This window comes from Notamacropus eugenii, chromosome 1 (assembly GCF_028372415.1).
Source record: "Notamacropus eugenii isolate mMacEug1 chromosome 1, mMacEug1.pri_v2, whole genome shotgun sequence".
In the NCBI taxonomy this organism is placed as follows: Eukaryota; Metazoa; Chordata; class Mammalia; order Diprotodontia; family Macropodidae; genus Notamacropus; species Notamacropus eugenii.
The window spans coordinates 291,619,159-291,640,989 of NC_092872.1; the positions used below are offsets into that span (position 1 = coordinate 291,619,159).

Here is a 21,831-nt window from a genome sequence, read left to right on the forward strand (position 1 = left end):
GTGGACGACGGGTAAGCTCAGGAGGGAAATTCTTAAAGAGAAACAGTTCTGACATGAAGAAACCCTGGAGTGGATGGATGAGAACAGAATCCATCTTGAAAAACCCACACCCGGACCTTTGCAACTCATGGATGAGAAAGTGGCTAAGACAAGTCCAGCTACCTTACATCCCTCTAAAGAGTGAAATATGCGCGAAAAAGAAGTAAAAGAGAAGTGAAAAGGAGAGAAAATATAGGCATTTTTTAAGGAATAAAAACCTATTACAAAGAGAGCAACTGAGCAAATAAGTGTCCCCAATATGAAGGGGAGTCCTGGAGGGCACGGGTAGCAGAAAATCTCCTGAAGATGAGCTTCAATTTTATTCTCTGCCCTTGTGCACCAAAAATGGGGTTGGGGTCACAGCAGCTGCCCCAGCATGTCTGAGAAACCTCAGGAAAGAAACAGAACAGCCTAGCCAATATGATTAGGGCTCTTAAAGACAATTTCAAAGAGAACCAATGGCCTATTTTAAAAAACAAAGGAAAAAAGATGTGCTCCTGAAATGGCATTTTCTGTAATGCTGAGCCCAGTCTCTGAAGTACTCCAAGGGCTCTGGGACCAAAGCTGCCAGTCTCAACCTGTCTATGCCTGCTCAGCCTGGTGAATCCAGAAAGTTCTCTCCTATGTCCTCACTCAAAGAGCGATGGGTTTAATCAGCAATGAAAAGGGGCAGGTTTCCAACTGGGCAGGAAAGCAGAGGTCCTTAAGAGACCAAAGGATAGGGAAATCTATCGTACAACATAAACTTTAAGAACAGTAGCCAATCCCTATGTCACCAACCAAGTAACAAAGATTTATTTAATTTTTTTTTATCCTGGACTTAATTGCCTAAAGAGCAGGTCCCTATACTTGGCATAGAACAAAGGGAGACTTGTTTATGAAACTGTGAATTTTAGTTGTGTTGATGTTGCTTATTTTTTTAAGTACATAATAATTTCAACACATTATTTTCAAATTTATGGTTAGACTTGTTTGTGCTTCCTTCTGAACTTGCTTCTGGGAATTTTTACAGTGTTTCAATGGCCCTCTTTTGAAGGTATCATTATTGCCAGTTTCCCTCTCCCTTTTACCTCCCCCCTTCCCAATTAACAGAAAAAATAACCCATGTACCAAGCATAGTCAAGGAAGACCAGTCCACATAGTAGCCATGTCCAAGAGTGTATGTCTGGGCCCTTCTCTCTCAGGATGTGGATAATCTACTTCATCCTTGGGCCTTTGGAGACATGATTGGTCATTGCATTGGTCAGAGGCCTTAAGCCATTCAGAGTTATTTGCCTTTCCAATATTGTCTTCGTATAAATTATTCTCCCAGTTCTGCTCACTTCTGCATCAGGTCATACCACCCAGCATCTTCTGAAAACATCTCTTTAGTTATTTCTTATATTGTGGTAATATTCCATTACATTCATGTGCTATAATTGGTTTGTTCACGCTCCCCCCCCAGTAGTTTGAGGCAATCTAAGACATCCCCTTATGATTCTTTTCTTTTTCCCTTCAGGAGCAGAAGTACACTTTACTTTGGGCTGTTTTCTCCCCAATATTATCCTCCTTCTCTACACTAACCCCATCCCTACCAGTTTCCCTCTCGAGTTTGACATATTTCTATGCAACAAATGTGTGTAAGTATTTATTTATATATTTCAAATAATCTCCCTTTCTCCCTTCCTCCATATGTGTGTGTGTATTCCTCCATTTGTATACTCTTCTCACTCACCCCAATTGTAAGAAGTAGTAAGCTCCATCCCCTTTTTCTCCTTTCCGATAACTTAATCCATTTACCTTCTCCCCTCCCCTTTAAACCCTCAGAACAGAATCAACCCATCCCAAGATCTCTGATTTTCTTATTTAATTCCCTCAATAACCTTTGAAGCCATTTAAGTCTTTGAAGGAAAACTTGTATCTTCTCCCCTTATTAAAATGTTAGTACTACATCATCCTATAGGTCTCTGCAATAGATGAAAATAAATATACCTTTCTGAGTTTCTCTGAACTCTTGTGTTTGTATTTCAAAGTTGTTATTCATCTCTGATCTTTTCATCAGAAATGCTTGAAAATTTTCTGTTCTATTAAATGTTCATATTCTCTTCTGTGTGATTATATTCACCTTTTCAGGGCAAGTGATTCTTGGTCATAACCTGGCATCTTTTGCCTTTTAGGATACTGCTTCCAATGTATTTGATTTTTAGTAGAAGTTGCTAGGTCTTGTGGGATCCTGACTGTTCCTTGGTGGCTGAACTTTTTGGATACTTATTGCATTAGAAACTGTGGATGTTGGCTATAATATTCCTGGGACTTTGCCTTTGGGACTCTTTTCAGGAGGGGGTGAGTGAAGTCTTTTTTTTTTCACTTTGTCTTCTGGTTCTGATAGATCTGGGAAGTTTTCATTTTTTCTTTCTTGAAATGTCTAAGGTTTTTTTAATCATGGCTTTTAGGGAATTAATTGATTCTTAAATTCTCTCTCTTTGATTTGTTTTCTGTGTTGGTGGTTTTTTGAGATAAGTTTTCTTACACTTTCCCTTCTTCTCATCTTTTTATTTTGTTCTAATATTTTTTTTTATCTCATAGTCATTCATTTTTATTTGCTCTATTCTAATTTTTAAGCAGTCCATTTCTCGGGACAATTTCTCTTCTAAAGTATTTATTTTCCTTCCAATTCTTTCCTCCAGAGCTTTTATTTTTTTTTTAAGTCCCTGCTTTATTTCTTCTGGGCATTCATGTAGTCCTTGTGGAAAATCCATTTTTCTCCCCATTGGAATCTTTGCTTCCTTATCTTGAGGGAATCTATTCCTATAATAGTTTTATACTGGTAAGTGTTTTCAGAGACTTACTCATCTCTACAGCTTTAGTTCCCAACTTGGGGCTCTGTGACAAGGCCAGATTTGGATGCCTACTACGTTTTTCAGTTGGGTGATAGCACCTCTTGACCTTGATCTGTCCAGGAATCTGGCTGCCATTCTGGCTCTCTGAAGAGAGAGAGACTGCCAACTACAATAATACATATGCACTCCCTTAAATAGTGTGAGTCTAAAGGAAGTAGTTTTTAGGTTCAAGCTAAACTCCTGATAGCTGTTTCTTAACAGGGAAAAGATTCCCTAAGCTTTATTGCCAAGCCTTGATTCCTTTCCTGCCAAATGCCAGTTCTTCAATGAACGCACATGACAAATAGGAAACAAACCTATTTATCCAAGTCAGAAATTAGAGAAAAGTATACATATACACCAGAAGTTCTCCCATTGGGAGCAAGCTAACTCAGTTCCACCGAGAGAGAGAGTCCAAGATCTCACCCAAAGGGAAATCCCCAGAAATCTTTAGTGTACCAAGCAGGGGACAGGGACCTGATTGCAGACTTCCACCTCCTCTCGTCGCAGCTTCTTCCCAGAATCCTTCTCTCCCTTCAGCAGCAACCTGGAGAGGGCTAGGCATTTTCTATTTTTTCTCTCAAAGATGGAAATTGGGAAAACTTGAAGAGACCAAAGAGAGCTCCATCCTGTCTGCTTAGAGCATTGATTCACTTTCTTTACCCCAATGTTTGCCTGTGCTGGAGTTGGCTTTGCTGGAGAAATCATTTCCTGTTGCCTCAGGACTCTGGAGTGTCTTTTGAGTGGTTCTGGAGTGGAAGAAGTTGTTACCACTTTTCATTGGCTTTCTTGATCACTGTTTAGGCTGATGTGAACTTCAGGGTTTTGCTGGGAAAGAAGATGGGGCCTCAGGGCCTTGCCTGAATGAGAGGTAGACACCTTGGCTAGAGGTTCAAACCGTTAAGCATTTCTTAAGTGTTTGCTTTGCGCTTTCCCTGCCTATAAGGAGGCTCTTTTATTAGGGGATATCATATGCACATATAAAATATAAAAACAAATATCTGCTATATAAATACAAGATAATTTAGAAAGGGGAAACACAATTATCAGGAGTGAGATGGGAGGATCAATTAGTCAGTTAACCAACAGTAATTAAGTGCTCATTATAAGCCATGTGCTAAGTGCTGGGACATAAAGAAAGGCCAAGAAGATATCCTTGCCTTCAAGGAGGACACTGTCAGTTTTGCTGTAAGGCTGGTCTTTTGCTCCAAAATAACTGATTTGTTAGGGAGCAATTTGAGGATTTTGTATTCGCTTGTGCTTGGGGGGACAGCAGTGAGGTAAACCATGCCTACTGCACTTCACACAGTGCCCTCGTCCCAGCACATGCCTGTACATGTGCCGTTCCCCACACTTGGCATCCACTCCCTTCTCAGCTCTACCCTTTAGAGACTCTGGCTCCCTTCTAAACTCAGCTCCAACACTAGGTGCATCAAGCCTCACCTAATCCCCCATTAGAATGAAGTCACTTATGCTCTAAGTTAACATTTAAAAAGCACCATGCTAAATAAAAACCCCAGAGTTTATATAGTACTCAAGGACTTCATCAGTGACACATTAAAATGAAGCCAGGAATCTAGTAACAATGGAGCATGGTTTTATGCAAGTTAAATGATTAAGAAATACATAAATATTACAATAAATGGAGGCAGTGTCCATGACCTATGGATAATGGTAGGGGAAAGTGGGGTCCACATCAGAAACTATAGAAGAAACCTGGTACTTTGGTTTGAGAAAGGCCTGGGGTTTGCTTGTGGAAGTGGATGAGGGAAGGGTTATAACTTGTGACTGACTGAAGGAGAGGAAGGAGGGATGTGTGAAGTGGACAGGAAAGGAAAGGTGTAGTAACAGCTTGGATGGGTGGGGCTCATTGCCTCTGGAGGGTGCAATCCTGCATGAGCTGTGTTGAGTTGTTTCATGCATGTCTGACTCTTTGTGACCCCATTTGGAGTTTTCTTGGCAAAAATACTGGAGTGGCTTGCCATTTCCTTCTCTACCTCATTTACAAATGAGGGCACTGAGGTAACCAGGGTTAAATGACTTGCCCAGGATCTTACAGCTAGCTACCATCTGAGGACAGATTTGAACCCAGGAAGATGAGTCTTCCTGATTCTAGGCCCAGCGCTCTGCACACTATGGCACCTCCTAGCTGCCCAGACCATGGAAGACAGGAAGGTCAATAATGTGTAATATAGCCAAAAAGGTCAGCAGAAACCAGGTTTGGAAGAATTTTAAAGGGCAACAGAGATGTTTATAGGATCCTAGAAGCAACAGGGAGTCATTTGAGTTTATTAGGAAATCAAACCGATAACTCAAGGTCTCCAAGAAGCCTCCAGGAGGCAAGAGGACCATTGCAAGGACAAAGAGCCCCCTTGTTAGGGTTCCTCCTGGAGGAAGAAGTGACTTGATGTTTCTAGAAGAAGCCTAAGACTTCACAGGTGAAGGTCATCCAACCCAGATGATGGCATCTGGAGGAAGAGCCAGACAGACCTTCAACCTGACCTATACCTGGGCTGGCAAAGGAGGAGACAAGACTCTTGTCACTTAGACATCTTGTCATCTTACACAAGAAAGCGACCAGAAGTGTCTTTCTGGGTCTCAGTTTCCTCATCTGTAAAATGATGCTTAACTGTCCAGTCAGATTTTCCATTGATTCCAAATCCGCTTATCACCTAGCCAATGTCTCCCTATCTCTTCAAAAAATAATATGAAGACTTGGTCAAAAACTTTGCTGAAATCTGGATATATTCTGTCTACTGAGTTTCCCTGTCTTTTCAAAAATGGGAACAAGGAGAAGCTGGCACGGCCCATTCTTGGTGGAGCCATGGCCTTGGGTTTGTGATTCCTTCTGATAAGCCATCCCCTTAACAAGAGCCTCTAGAATTCTGTCAGGAATTGGGATCAAGCTCATTAGGTAGCAGTTTACATATTACTCATCTGAATAGGGGTGGCCAGTAGGGATACTGATGGAGAGAGACCCTGGCAACCTTTATTTTCCACCTTTGCCCCCCAGGAAATGGACTTGTGGTGTTAGACAAGCGTCCTGTAGGGCAAGGCTGAGAGGGATACTCTGGGAAACCTTAGGCCCCTATTCTATTACTGCCCCCACCTTTTGTGTTCAATTGTGAATGCCTGAACAATAAAGGCACCCAGTGCTGATCAGATAACCTGTTTGTAACATACTCAGCAAGTGTCTGGCACATACATGGTAGGTGCTTAATAGATGCTTACTCCCTTTCTTCCAGAGACCAATGACTGTCTTAGATATAGGGCATCACAGGCATGTTTTCCTTTGATTTTTTCCATAACAGTGACACTCCTGGAGATTCTTTCCCCTTTCCCTACTTCACTACAGGTGATTTTTCTTCAGTTTGGGACTTTACTTTGCATTGGGGGCGGGGAGAGAAGGAGAGCTCCTTCCAGGATACATCTGCACAAAACCTCTGATGTGGGAGCTTTGTGATTCCCAGTGTAGAAGGAAGAACATTAACTTTGCAGCCAGAGGACTTGTTTAAGAAGAGTGGTCCAGTCACCAAATGTTTGCATGACCTTGGGATGTCCCTTACTTTTTCTATACCTCAGTTTCCTCATCTCTAAAATGAGGGTGTTGAACCCTTCTAGCCTTCCTCTTCGCTGATGATCCAGCAGTTCTTGGCTCTGTCCCTTCATGTGACCCCTTGGGGCCTTGGTCTTTTCATTTGTAAAGTGAAAGGCTCCCCTCCAGCCCCACAACTGTGATTCCATTATCCTGGATACCCATGAATCCAACACCCTATTCATCAGAAAAGCCCCATGAACCAGAAGGCGGCATCCTCTGCCCACACCAGGTGAGATTTTACTGTCTATTTGATAGACCGAATTGAGTCGAAAGCTGGTGCCCTATGACTAGCAGCGAATAGTGATAATGAAAAATGCATTCCCGTAAATAGACCTGCCCCCTGGAGGTGAGAGAAGCCTCGCTGGCGCCTGAGCATTCTGAAGGTCAGAGCTGGAAGGGGCTGAATATGCACCGGGGTCCTTTCTTGCTCCAAAACTAGAATTTTGTCATCTTAGTTTGATGCCCACATGCCCCTTTCCCTTGACCAGCGTGGAAACTGAGCCCAAAAGTGAGGAAGGGACTAGCCCAAGGTCACACAGTAAACTGGGGGACTGGGAGGGGCTGCCACCTTGTGTTTCCCTGCCTCCCAGAAGGAGGAACATCCTCCCCACTCCTAACCGCAGCGCCCCACCCCCAGCCCTAACCACACCCTCCCATCACATCCTTTGAGAGCCAAGGCTTCTGGTCAGCTGCTCCTCACCTCCCTTCCTCATCCAGTAGGACAGAAAAACCGGATTCATGCTGTTCGCACTATTTTTTGTATAAATGTGCATTCTCCTGGATAGATCCATCCACACTGGCTGCTGATTACTGCAGAGGCCCTGATGCAGGGCGATGCTTGGCCGGGGTGGGGGAGGGGGCGGCGATATTCTGGGCGAACCCAGAAGAGATCCTTTGGGGTCGCCTAGATTGGGCAAGGAGGCCTCCATGGCAGCACCAGGGCACAGAGACAAGAGCAACGTGAGCTGGAGCCGGAAACGTTGGCCTGCGGGCGGCCCAGGCCCGGGTGGTCCATCTGGCACTGTCTGCCAAGCGCTGACCTGCCTCCCGGTCCTGACTGCTCCACCTGCTCACTCGGGGGCTCTGGGACCTGAGGACAGCTCTGTCCTTGAAGTGTCTGATGCTTGGAAGTCAACGTGCTGAGAAACTGGCCCCAGGGTCCCCCAAGAAGGGATTTCTCTCCTCCTGTATTTTCACCTTGACTGCACTTTCAGAATGACACCGTCCTTGCCTTTGCAGCAATGAGAATTGGTTGTTGTCTTATTTAGGCCTCTACAAGATAGACGCTCACTGCATTCAAGCTGCTAGGTAGTGCCATGGTGCTTAGAGCTCAGGGCCAAATTTAAACACCTACTACCTGTGTGACACTGGGCAAGTCATTTAACTTCTATTTGCCTCAGTTTCCTCATCTGTAAAATGAGCTGGAGAAAGAAATAGCAAATTACGCCAGTATTTTTGGCAAGAAAATCCCAAATGGAATCATGAAGGCAAACTAACAACAGCACCACCCATTTGGAGTCTGAACACTGAGACCCAGGTTCTGATCCAATCACTCCCTGCCTATAGGACCTTGGGCCAGTTGCTAGATCTCTGGGCCTCTGTTTCCTCAGCTGTGAAGGAAGGTGGATGGCACTTCCCACCTCTCCATCCCACCACCCTCTGAGCCTCTGAAGGGCACAGCTCTTCTGGAAGGAGGGAGGGTCTCTGAACCCTTTCCACTGGCTTAGGGCTAGTGATTCCCTGTGTTGTGACCCATATAGGTTAGTTTGGATTAACTGGGGTTTCTTGCCCCACTCTTTTTTTAATTTTTTTTATTGCTAAAAGGGGATGGCTGTATGAGAAGGGAAGGGGAAAGAGTACTCTGAGAAGTATAGGTCATGTGAGAAACCAGACCATGATGAAATGGTATTCTTTAGAAACAGGCCTTGGTTTCCAGGACAATAAGCCAGGTACCACAAAGCTGGCACAATTTTCAAAGGTGTTGCAGCCCACTGGAACCCCCGTCTGACCCTCCCTCCATTCCCCCCCACCAATCTGCCATCTCTCAGGGGTGTGGCAGTTGGGAATACTCTGGGAGGAGGCTCATGGAGGGTTTGAGTCAATGACCATTTATTAGAAATGAAGAATTGCTCCAGAACCTAAGGGAGTTCCCAGGAGGAAGCATGACTGGTCATGGACAGGCTGGACAAGCAAGGGCAGGATTGGGATTCACCGGGGGAGGTCTCAGATCTGCCAGAGCATTCCATCCCTGCTGATCCTGCCCTAGTTTAGAAATAAAATGGGAGCTGGGGGCCCCCTTTTTTCTGATTCAGCCTACTCATTTTCACATGCTTAGCTTGAGATTTATGGAGAACACCAGATATTTTACCTGTAGCTTGGGTGACCTTCTGTTTCCAGTGGCTTAAAACATCTGAACTCTAAATTCGACAAATGATTTCAGCTGAAAATTAATTAACATGGTGAATGAACTCTGAGCATGGTATTTTTCTTCCCCAGTCTAGTCCCAAGGGCACGTAATCAAATGATCAAGAATCAACAGAAGGAGATTAAGACTTCTCCTGAATCAGCAGGGAAATTTTGTATTGGAAACTCATTTGTTACAGTTCTGACACTGGCCCCATGAAGTCTATCAGGATGGTCTTGTTTGGGAGACAGAGGCTTGCTTTTAGAAACCAAAGTAACTTGTTTCCAGCATCACTTTTATGGCAAAGTCACAATCTACACTGAACCAATCAAATTTCTAAAGCAATGTTGCAGAATAAATTCCTTTAAATAGCTGACATTTATGGTGCTTTAAAATTCACAGGGTACTTTACATACATTATCTCATTTGATAATGTATTAATAATGAATATGCTATTTCCTGAATTTTGAAATGATGGGATGAATTGTGATGAGAGCTTCAGGTCCCCTAAAGTGAAAACGACTTCAGGCAGTGTCCCCCACCCTGTGTTCTTGGTCCCTGGACCCTCCATCTTCCATGAACTTCACCGTCTCACCATTTTTCCCATTGCCCACTGGGCCACCTAACTCTGATGGAGTCCTCCACTGAGGAGTGGAAAGCAGAGACAGATGAGTGAGAAACAAATGGCCCAGGGATGGGACATGGAGAACCCTGATGCTATTCCAGGGGGCCACCAAGTTTGTATCTCAGATCTCTGGTGCTCCAAGACCCAAGCACAGGTCTTTTCCTTATAATGCCAAGGGAACCGAATGGTCTAATGAAGGATCATGGGCTTCTCCCAGGGTAATGCACACTCATGTGTCCCCATATCCTTGAATTCTCACCTGAGCAGCCTTAATCAGTCATGAAACAAAGTAGCCAATGGCCCAGGTCATTTTGTTATGGGAGAATAAGAAGCAGATAATGAGAGACTGGGCAGCAGGTCTGAAAGGGGCCCTGGGGCTCTGGGCATCACAGAAGTGGCAGATGGTGGCACTTATGCCAGTCAATCAGGCTTGTTTCTACCTCCCCTGCATGGCTCCCTCCACCCTTCAACTGCAGACTGGGGCACCCACATTAAAGTGTCATGGTGTTGACATGGAAGCTGAGATGAAGATGGGGATAGAGTGTAATAGTGAGTGCAGCTGTTTCTACTGGCAAAGAACCACTAGGCAAACAGGACATCAGGGCTGGGTCCCACAGAAATTGAACCAGCCGACTTTGCTCTCTAAGGACCATCAGAGCCACAGCAAGACCAAATCAAGCTCATATCCAGAACTCCAAGACCAACCCCTCCAACTTCAGTCCCAAGATTCAAAGGGCAGAGCTCCAGGGGACCCTTGGTGCTGGAGGAGACAGGAGACAGGTTTGTGATTGGGCTGGATAACTATGAGAGCAGGGAGGGCCCTGGGCTGCTCAGGTGCTTTTCCTACACACAGACTCATCCTCCCCTTTGTGTGACTGTCCTGCATCCCTGAGAGGCAGACATAGTTGGCTACTGGCCTAAAGCCCTGGTCCAGCCTAATGCTCAGAGCCCTCCAGTCCCTTGGTTCCCAAGCTCCTGTAACCCTCTCAGGTTGCTGTCCCCTTCAGGATGCTTCTGGCTTTAGCATTGACTCCCGTCCCCTTTCCCCTCACTTCATCTCCACCCCTAGACCACCTGAGCTTTTGGAGAGCTTATTGGCAAAGGAAAAAGAAAGTTTCAAGGCTCAAGCGCACATACACACACACACACACACACACACACACACACACACACACACATCCCTGTACTCTTTGTCCAGAGGTGTCTTGGACCAGAGAGAACGGAAGAAGGGGGTTGGGGGGAACGGACTAGAAGAATAAGACATGGATAGACATAGAGACAGAGACAGAGTCAGAAATAATTGAACTGCATCTGACCAAGAGAGGAAAGTGAAAATCTATGGAGATGGAGTTTGAGGTGCAGTGCCTTCCTCCTTAGCATGCCTCATGATCTCCACTCAGTGTCTGCCTGGGCAGTTCTACAACTGATTTCCTGGGTCCTCCCAGGGCTGGACCTTTGTGACATGTCATGTTCCATCCCTTGGCTTAGGACTGTCTCCTGAGGAAGGAAGTATCTGGGAGAAAAATGGCCCACAGCCGCACAAGTCCCTAGCACTGCTAACAGCTGGCCATGAGCCCATCTAAAGTAGGCAAGCAAGTGACCAAGAAGACTGTCATGACCAGTGGCAGCCATGTTCAAAGGAGGCCTGGGCAGTACTCAAAGCCAGGCCCCGCTAGAACTGGGGTGCTCAACTCCACATTCATCCTGAGAACTGGGAGGAGGGGAAGCACAGAAGCATTCTCTAAGGAGTTGAGGCTGAGCTCTGGCCAAGAGATCCACACCCTGCCTTTGGGATAGCATGAGTCTTCCCTTGAATCAGACCTGAAGGAGGGGGAGAAAAGTATATTACCTATGGTCTCAGAGGGTCTTTGGGGAGGTAGATGTCCACAGGGTGGGCCCAGTGTCCGGGTGACAATCTGGAGGATGGCACAGTGGCCCAACCTAGTATTCAGGCTGACCAGGCAAGGTCTGTGATCTCTGTTGTAAGTGGCTTCTCAGAATTCTGCCAAGGTCCTCCCAGGAATCTGGGACCTGGGAGCACACATCAGGACTCTAGGAAAATCTGCTCCTCTTAGGGCCAGCAGTGAATTCCTATCTTGGCAATGAGTTGCATCAAAATCTGTATTTTGCAATAGCAAAGTGCCCTTTACACACTTGGAATAGGAAATCACTGTCTGCTGCTTTGTCTTGCCTCACGTAGAGTATAAAAATTTCTGAATATGTTAGAGTCCTAGGAATAAAGGACACGTGAAAGTAAGATGCCAGATGGGCCTTGGACAATGTGGACAGTGATCCCCCTTCTTCACATGCCTTGCCCAGGGAGCCTCAAGGTGCTGACATAGTCAGGGACTGAACCAGGCTGGGCCAGAGCAATGTGAGAAATGAGAAGAGGACAGTGGTCAGTCTGGACAAGAGCCAATATGAGACATGGGGGACTGAGGCCAACAGCCAGACTCCGCCGATGTTCCCGGGAAGGTTTGAACCAACACTGACCTTCAGGCTGGCCTTGGACATTCACAGAATCTCAGAGTGAGAAGTTTCTGGCCCCCAACTAAGAATTTCCTTCTGGATTTCATCCTGGGGGGAGGGTAGAGCTGCTCTCTCCTTTGAATATCCCTCCACAAGACCTGCCCCAGAACCTCCACTTTGTGAAGGGGCCAGGGTGACCTCTCAGTCCCCTCCCAGAGCTTCTAGGTATCAACTTCTTCCCCCTCCCCCTCCCTTCCTCTCTTTTATGCATGGTCTCCTTGAGGTCAGGGGCTGGTACATAGTAGGTGCCTCCCAAAAGCATGTTTCCTTCCCTCCACAACCCATCTGACAAGGTATTCAGCCTCTGGGGAAGGCTTCCAAAGAAATATTGGACCAAAGGAATGGGAGAGGAAGGAAGGGGCTCATGGTGGCTGATGGACTCAGGTCAGATCTAATACCACCTTGTTCTTTCTCCTCCCTCCTCATGAATACCTCTGACTCTAAGCACAGAACTGCTCAGATGGGAATGTATTTCTTTCTCTGGAGGGGCAGTCATCCCTAGGAGGGACTCCAGGTAAAAGTGAGGAGCTGAAATCTCCACCCCTTTCTGCAAAACTCACTCCTAATTTTGTCCTTCTAACCCTAACCCTGAATGTACACATTGCCAGAGCCAGCTCAGTGTTTAGGAGACTCTGAAGGAAAGTATGGGAGAGAAGAGGTATTAGGCTGTAGACCAAACTGAAGGTCTACAAAGCTGTGATGCTGACCTCATTGTTGCATGCCTGTGAAACCTGGACAGTCTACCAGCACCATGCCAGGAAACTGAATCGCTTCCATTTTAACTGTCTTGGGAAGATTCTAAAGATCACCTGTCAGGATGATGTACCCGACAGTGAGGTCCTTTCTCATGCTAAACAACCAAGCATTCAAATTCTGCTTCAGACATCGCAACTCCCAATGGGCTGGCTGTGTTCAAATACAAAATATATGCTTGCCATAAAGACCATTTTATGGAGAACTCACACAAGGCAAATGTTCACATGGTGGTCAAAAGAAGCAATACAAGAACACTGTCAAGATTTCTCTTGAGATCTCCGGATTTGATTGTGAGATGTGGGAGACACCAACACAGGATAGTCCACAATGGTCTGTCTACATCAGAGAAGGTGCTATGCTCTATGAGCAAAGCAGAATTGAGACAGCTCAAAGGAAATGCAGAATGTGCAGATCTGGAGTATTCACCTCAAATGTTCACACAACCTACTTGTGCCTGACCTGTGGTAGAGCATTCTGAGCTTATATTGGTCTGATCAGTCACAGTCAGACACATTGAAACTTGACTCTAGCATAGTGGTGTCACTCTTTGAGAATGAAGGACAACAACCAAACATCCAAACAAGGACTTCGTGGCCTTTGCCTTACACAACATTTTCTTCTGGGAGGTACAAGTCAGAGTCATTCATTAGTTAATCAGTTATGCCTTAGCCACTGCTCCAGTTTATTAAATGCTACTTATGTAATAAACTGGAGTAAACTCTTTCCCCATAAATAGTTGTTTATGTTTCTATATACCAGGCTCTTCATTTCCTCTACTTAAATTTGACATCCAAGTTACTGACTATATAATTTATTTACAATTGAGCAAATGATAAAAGCAGACATTTATAAGGCTTTGAGGGTGAGAAAGATGACCACCAACATTACCCTACCTATCCCTTCTCCTGCTGTCTTCTCTTCAGTTCTTTTCACAGCCTCACCATTGGTTCACTCAGGATAGCAATTACTGTCTCTTTTCAAGAATCCTTTTCTTATTTATTCTTGGTAGAAAGGTCAGACTCAGTCCTCTTAGAAGGTAGGAAAAAACTCTTTGTCTCTCCTCACAATTCCTCTCCAGATATGACAGGTAATTCTCCAGAACAATAATTAAACTCTTACTCTCTTCATAGATTACCATTAAAATTACACTTTTCTGCAGATTGCTCATATGACAGTTAAACTATAAATTTAAAATTGTATTGCCTTCTCAAGATTCAGTAACATCATCCATAGAATCTGTGGGAGAAACCACTTGCAGGGTGTGAAATCATAGGGATTCCTTTCCCATATGACTTGGACCAAATGGCTAATTCCTTAATTCTGTAACACTTGTCCTCATGTTTAAAATGTTTTCAGTCTCTGAAAAATTATTTTGGTGGAGGTACCTTACATCTTCGTTAATCTTCTCTTTAGTACATATAGCACTATTAGAATCGCTACCAGACAGACTGTTTTCAATGAGAATAAATCAACAAATGACACTGGCAACAGCAATAATGGTTGTTGAACACAACAGATTGTGATACTGCACATGCTAATATTACAGAAATATATTGAAGACAGTTTGAGGAGGGAGAATATTGGCAACATGGGAGGGATCAAACAACGTTTTCCATTGAAGGTGGCTGTATCACCACCAGTAGCAGAAGTGATTGGTCACTCTCCATGCCATGAAAGGTATTGCCATCTCCTTCAGCAAGAGTTGGTACCAGAGAACAGCCTCTGACCCTCTGTGGAGGATTTACAGTTATAAAGACACAAGGATTACATGGGATGAGGTGACATGCAGGGCTTGGGATCTGCACTGGAAATGGGGTCCTCTGGACCAAGGAGGCTTTCAATGATACTACAAGAAGTCCTTCTATTGATGACGATGATAGTGGTGGTGAAAATAAAAGCTTGCATTGATAGGACCTATTGGGGTTTTTTCCAGAAGGCACTGCATCTTAGGCTACTTTCTCGAAGACTGGCTGTCCTTTCTCTCGGATACCCTCACCCCCAATAGAAAAAACCTAGCAAGGAAGAAGAAACATCCTGTTTATTCTTGTCTCCTTGAAGGCTATCCCTTTGTGATCATCATTTGGATGCCCCTCTTCCTCCCTATCGCCCAGTTCAAATCTTTCTTGGTTACCTACCAATCTCCAGATCCCTTTCCCCTTGTTCGGTAGCTGGTTCACACCTCTGCCCTTATTCCTGGGACCCTCCACATCCGTGTCAAAGTTTCCTGGAGCCCCTTGACTTTCCAGTTCATCAACCTCTAAATCCCCACAACCTCCCTCTTTACTTATCATAGTCACAGAAAGGGATAGTCATGCCTTTGATCTCCAATGTCTTTAACATTCAGTTTCTTCATCTGTAAAGTGAGAAGCTTTCACTAGATGACTTCTAAGGTACTTCCCAGATCTAGGATCCAATTATTTTAAGGTCCTGACTTTGGAATTTCCCCAACTACACCCTCCTAAACTTTAATGTCTTCCACTCCATGAAATCTCAATCTATCCTTCTTCCTCCCTGTGACCTTCAGTGACTCCTTGCTCCTCGTGTTCTAATCCTTCATTCCCCGTCTGTCTTCCCTTCCCATCCTCCACAGTCCAGACTTTAGGATCCAACAGTTGAACTTCATGCCATCAGTTACTCTTGAATCCTCACCCTTACCCACACTTTGTTACACCTTGCCAAATCCCCCTGCAAAACCCCCATGATCCTCCTCCTATCCATGTGCCCCCAATAAAGCTGTATCTCTGGAAATAAAGTTCATTGCAGTTTTCTGTTATCTAATGTCAGCTGGGGCCTCACCACTGCATGACAATCAATTTATTTTCCCCTGAATGATGCTCCAGTCCACTCTAAAACATCAATTCCAAATTCTTCCTTCCCCTCAGCCATCTTACAGCACCTCCCCTACCCTCCAGTGATAGCATCGTTACTGTTTTTGCCTCAATTTATCTTCCTCCAACTGTGACCCACAGTATTTCCCCCTGGTTCCTGGATTTCCTCACACTGCATGTTTTTAACTTACAGTGCTACTGGTGGCCCCTACCTTTGTACCTGTGGTGTGTCCTTTGAGTACATTATTCTATTTTCCTATTAAAATCTTATCCCACCTAGCCAGATTCTTTCCAATGAAACAGAATTGGTTTCCATGTGTTGAGATCTCTATTAATAATTTCTAACATTAACAAAGCTTTATATATACAGCCTCTCTTGTTCTTCATGTCAGTTTTGTGAGAAATGATGATGGGAATGGGGTGGGATGGGGTTGGCAGTGGCATGGGGTCTGTGATGACCTCAACTAACATTTATATAATGATTTCAAGTTTGTGGCTTGTATCATTTGGTCCAGGGAAAAGTATTCCCCAGGGTAACAGAGGTATTCTTCTCCCCACTGTACAGATGAAGAAATGGTGGCTTCCAAGGGTGAACTGATTTGTCTGTGTCCAGATGGCCAGTGAATGTCAAAGGCAGATTTTGAACACAGGCCTCTCTGGATGGCAAATATCCCAACTTTTCCACTGGAGCCACTGAGTTATGTAAAGTTCTGTGGAACTAGAATAAAAACTGTCCAAAATGAAATGAGGTATTGGAAATCTGACAACGATTCTTGCCAGATTCTCAGAAAAGTTTGCAGCCAGGATTTTCCCCAAGGTTAGTTTGGCAAGAGTGTCCCAGGAATTAACACAGTGCTGGCATGTTCTATTTCATTCATTTTCTTTATAGCCTAAATGCCACATTATCTGGAAAAGACTTTCATTTCAAGAAATTGCCTCTGTTACAGCTGAGGGGTTTTGGCAGGTGTGCACATTTCCCCTCCACTTAGAGGTCCTCCCCTAGACTTCCCATCCTGGAATCCTCATTTATACACATACTCTTTGTACCAGATTTGCCCTTCCTCTCATCATCTTTAATCTTCATGATGTTTTGGGGATAGCCCACAGGGGCTGGATTTCCTTGCCCCGCTTTGACCACAACTCCAGGTGCCATAACAGGGGCATCTCAGACATGGCCCAATGCAGACATGGTTCCCAGAGGGAGGAATCTGAGAATTCAAGGTGCCTGTGAGGAATCCTGTCAGGGGCCAGAACCCCCCTTGGACAGTGACTCTCTGCCTGGGATCAGTGATTCCTCTCACTTATCTAGATAGCATGACCTTCATTTACCACCCTTCAGTTACCACTCTTGAACCCTATGCTGGCCATTTGTCACGTGACCCTCTGCAGAAGGTCAAAGTTGTGTCCTCTTGGTCCTCTTCAGACAACTTCATCAGCTGGTCAACTATGTGCCAGGCACTGTGCTAATTACTGAAGAGACAAAGAAAGAGGCCCTCAATCTAATGGGCTACAAACAAGATAGACAGGATCAATCGCCACATGTTCTGCCTTCCCTTTGAGATCATTAAAATCATACTGTGCCAGACAGGCTAAGTGTCAGCAGCCATCTTGAGGGGTTATGGACCCACTCCCCAGAGGAGACTGTCCCTATTTCCTTGCCAAGAACCACCGCCCAATCCCAGACAAGCGCAAAGCTCTGCCCCAGCTCTCTCGGTTCAGACCTGATTTCTATTGGTTTTGATCAACTGATTGTATTCTGAGAATGTGCAAGTGATTATGGGATGTGCAGGTTCTTGGCCCTTCTGGGTTTTCATGGTCCAGATGACACCAGAATCTCTATTGGTTCAGCCTATCTTTCTGTGGCTGTAAAAGCTTCCTGAGGGCAGACACCATCATTTTTCATTTTTTCACATCCTTGCTATGAAGCATGTTGCCTTGCCCACCATAGTGTTAATGAATGCTTGGCACACTGACTCATGCCTCAGGCCTATGGGAACCTTTTCTTCTGGGGTAGGGAATAAAAAGATCACTCCATACTCCTCACTGAGAAGGGCACCCTTATGTCCCCAGCAGTGGTGATGGGCACATTGGATCATTGCCAAGCCTCCCCACCCAGACTCCAGGGGACACCCTGCAGGCCACCTGTTTATCCAGAGTGAAGGGCTCAATCTCCTTTACACAGTACAAGCTGCCCCAGGTAGCCTGGGCTTAGTGCTGCCACCCTTCAGTGTGGGCATGACTATCTCTGAAAATGCCTCTGGGGAAGCTCAGTGTCTCACCAACATTTTGGTCTTTCATTCCTTTCAGGGAGCTCACTCTCTCCAGCATTGGCACTGATGCTGCAGGATCCTGGGAGTGCCGAGTCAGCAATACGTATGGCAATAAAACCAAAGGGGTTGAGATCACGGTGTTGGAAACCACAGCACCCTATTGCCCTGCAGAAGGGATCTGGACAAAGAAGGATGACTTCAGGTAGGATGTTGCCTGAGGCTTCTGCACTGAGTCAGTCTCTGAAAATGTTGGGTCGATGAGCACTAGTTGTGAAGGTGGAAGCCTGGCAGAGATGATGTTCAGTGCCCACTGGGAGCATGTGGTGAGCTGTGGTGCCTGGCATGGGCAGGCAGGGAAGCCACTTCCATTGACTATCACCACAGCTTTGCCCAACACCTACACACAGGGTATGACACATCAGAGGCACTGAAAAAGCACTAACTGACTGCCTGGTGACTGGCACAGACACCAGAGACTGGCACAGGTGACACCCAGAGACCAGAATCATGACATGTGCTTTCTGGAAGCAGGTTTGGGGAACAAAGGACTTTCCTGAATGTTCCTGAGGGACAGGCAGCCCCAATGACATGGATGCATGATCACAAACCAGGAACTCTTTTTTCCTCATTTAAGAAAAAACATTTTTATTTAAAGTTTGGAGCTCCCAAATCCTTCCCTCTCCCCCCTCACTCCCTGAGACACTCAGCAAATAGAACCTATGCATGTGCAATTATGTAAAACATTTCCATATTAGTCATTTTGTACAATAAGACTCAAATGAGAGGGGAAAAAGTGAAAGAAAGTGAAAACTAGCCTTCTTCCGTCTGTATTCAGACAATATCTGTTCTTTCTCTGGAGGAGGATAGTCTGCTTCATCATGACTCCTTTGGGATTATCATCAGTCATTGTATTGCTGAGAATAGCCAAGTCTATCAAAGTTGTTCATCATACAATGTTGCTGTTATTATATACAATGTTCTCCTGCTTCTGCTCACTTCATTCTGCATCAGTTCATGTAAATCTTTTCAGATTTTTCTGAAATCTGCTTGCTCATCATTTTTTATAAAATTAGAAACTCTTACAGGTGGGACTTGAACCTGGGTTCAAATCTATTCAAATTTACTGTTTGTTGTAGCACCCACACACAAGCCTGCTCTGGAGTGAGGGTGACTGGAGATATGGGAAACTAATAGCTAACTTGGACATCATTCTTTAAGATTCACAAAGGGTTTTACAGACAAAAGCTCATTGGATCTTCACTGCCAGGTAGGTGACACTAATAACATTCCCATTTGAAGATGAGGAAACTGAGGCAAGCATAGGTGAAGTGACTGGCCCAGAGTCTCCTAGTGAGGAAGTGTCTGAGGCCACATTGAACTCAGAACCTCCTGACACCAGGCTCAGAGCTCTAAATGGGGCACTCCAATGCAGATAATTTTGTTAGAATTCTGTCTTGGAATCCCCGAACAAGCCTTTAAAAGAGCCCATGAAGGCCGACCTTATACAGACTGCCCTTCCTACCGGGTTATCATTGCCAAAGTCAAACAGTTCAGGCCATTTCAGAGTTTCCTTGGCAAGACTGTGCATTTTATTGAATGCATTTAAAAACATCCTGAGAAGGGCTCCCCCAGCCTCCCTGCCCTGGACTGCCAAGGGTCTTTGGGACACCAGAAAGGTGGAGGAGACACTTTGCTTCATATGCCATCCCTCTGTAGGCATGGGTGATGACTCAGTATGAAGGAAAAGACTGTAATCTACCAGGTACATCTGAGTCTATCAGTGAAGGCTCAGAGTGTAACTTTAAGGCACAAAGCCAGTGACCATTTGAAAATATGGGCTATTATATTCTCCCCCTCATATAATCTATCTTCCTAAGCCTGCCTCCCCTGCCCCATCCTGTGCTTTGAGTAGGTGGGGGTGTAGAGGTCTGAAGAACACTTCAGAAGCCTGTGCCCTGGCATTCAGGCCAACAGGATGCTTTTCCATAGAGTCCAAGACCCTTTACTCTGATGCCCGGAAACATCCTTGTTTTCTCTTTAGCAATAAAAGCTTTTTATGCCCCCCATTCCTTCTCCAACCAGCGCCAAGGGTATCCTGTCATTGTGTATCAATCAAAAGCAGAGACTGTGGAGTCTGCCCACACTGATCGTTCCTCACAACATTCACACAACCACATTTTTGAAACCTCTATCAAAAACCTGCTGAGTTCCTGGATTTCTCTGGTGTTCATTTGAAAGTGATGCATTAACAATTTTAAAGAATGTCTTTTGGGTCAGCCCAGCTTTCTCCCAGGAAGCCAGTTCCAACGCCGGGCCTCCAAGAGGCACACTGCCACCTACCAGGGGCAGCTTGTATAGAGTCTTTGAAGGTGAGCTCTTCTGGCAAAATCAATGTGTAGGAAGGGAGTGGCAAAAGAGCCACTGCCACTCCAGGGATGGGAAAGAAGGCCATCCCACTGAAGAAATTTGCCCCCTTTCTGCGTCTTTGGAATTGAGCGATGGCAGAGGAGAATGAGCAAACTTAAACATAAGTGGGGAGGCCACAGGGTCCCTCCGGTGCCCCCTCTCACCTCTGCTTGGAGCAGGCTTCGAAAAATGCATCCTCAACTGGGAAAAAAATTTTTTTTGCAACAAATATCTCTGACAAAGGTCTCATTTCTCAAATGAGGGAACTGAAGGAAATTTATAAAAATACAAATTATTCTCCACCTGAAAAATGATCAAAAGGTATGAAAGGGCAGTTTTCAAAAGAGGAAATCAAAGCTATCTATAGTCATAAAAATGCTCTAAATCACTATTGATTGCAGAAATGTAAATTAAAACAACTCTGAGGTACTACCTCACATCTTTCAGAGTAGCTAATATGACAAAAAAATTGGAAAATGTTGGATCTCGGAGGGGATGTGGGAACATTGGGACACTAATGCACTGTTGGTGGATTTGTGAACTGATCCAACCACTCTGGAGAGCAATTTGGATTGTACCCAAAGGGCTATAAAACTGTGCATTCCCTTTGATCCAGCAATACGTACTGCTAGGTCTGTATGAAAAGACATCAAAAAGGGGGAGGGAGAAAAGGACCCATTTGTACAAAAATATTTCTAGCAGCTCTTTTTGTGGTGGCTAAAAATTGGAATTCAAAGGAATGCCCATCAGTTGGGGAATGGCTTAGCAAGCTGTGGTCTATGATTGTAATGGAATACTATTGTGCTATAAGAAGTGATAAGCAAGATGTTTCAGAAAAACCTGGAAAGACTTAGATGTACTGATGCAAAGTGAAGTGAACAGAACCAGAACAGTGTACTCAGTAATAGCAAATACTGTTTGATGAAGAACTGTGAATGACTTAGCTCTTCTCAGCAATAAAATGATCCAAGACAATACCAAAAGACTAATGATGAAGCAGACTGTCTCTTGAGAAAGAACTGATATTGTCTGAATACAGACTGAAGTAGGGTAGTTTTCATTTTTTTTCTTTTTTTTTCTTTTATTTGAGTCTTGTACAAAATGACTATAAACCATTTCTGCTCACCATCTCAGAGGAGGGAGGGAGGGAAAGAATTTAAGACTCGAAACTATAAATAAAAATGCTTTAAAAATTGAAAACTAAAATAAAAGATTCCACTTATAAATAACAAAAAATGCATTCTCAAATGTTGGGATTAAAACCTCAGTGTCTCCTAGATTCAGTTTATCCAGTGATGCATCGCCTGCTTCATGCCTTCTTCCCTTTTCTCTGAGATATCTGGGGAAATGAGCTCGTCCTCGTTGGTTTAAATTTTTCATTAACTCACTTCGTTTTCTCATCTGTGTCCTCTCTCCCTTCGCTGCCTTCTGTTTGGCTGCTTAGCGAACTGTGGGGAATGAAGGTAATTTTTCCTCACAGCTTAACTTTATTGGGAATTGAAATGAATTAGTTACTTT

At 44.7% G+C, this 21,831-nt stretch overlaps 1 protein-coding gene across 4 annotated transcripts in view; it reads left to right on the forward strand.

The window, feature by feature from the left end:
* The window catches only part of ADGRA1 (adhesion G protein-coupled receptor A1), a 282,987-nt gene that overhangs the window by 125,115 nt on the left and 136,041 nt on the right, over positions 1–21,831 (forward strand). For 3 of the 4 annotated variants that reach the window (XM_072629136.1, XM_072629134.1, XM_072629135.1), the window contains one exon: positions 17,945–18,109. In XM_072629136.1, the coding sequence (XP_072485237.1) occupies positions 17,945–18,109 (165 nt within the window). Of the gene's footprint in view, positions 1–1,604; positions 1,659–17,944; positions 18,110–21,831 lie in introns of those variants that run through there. The other variant, XM_072629137.1, reaches the window with a different exon arrangement.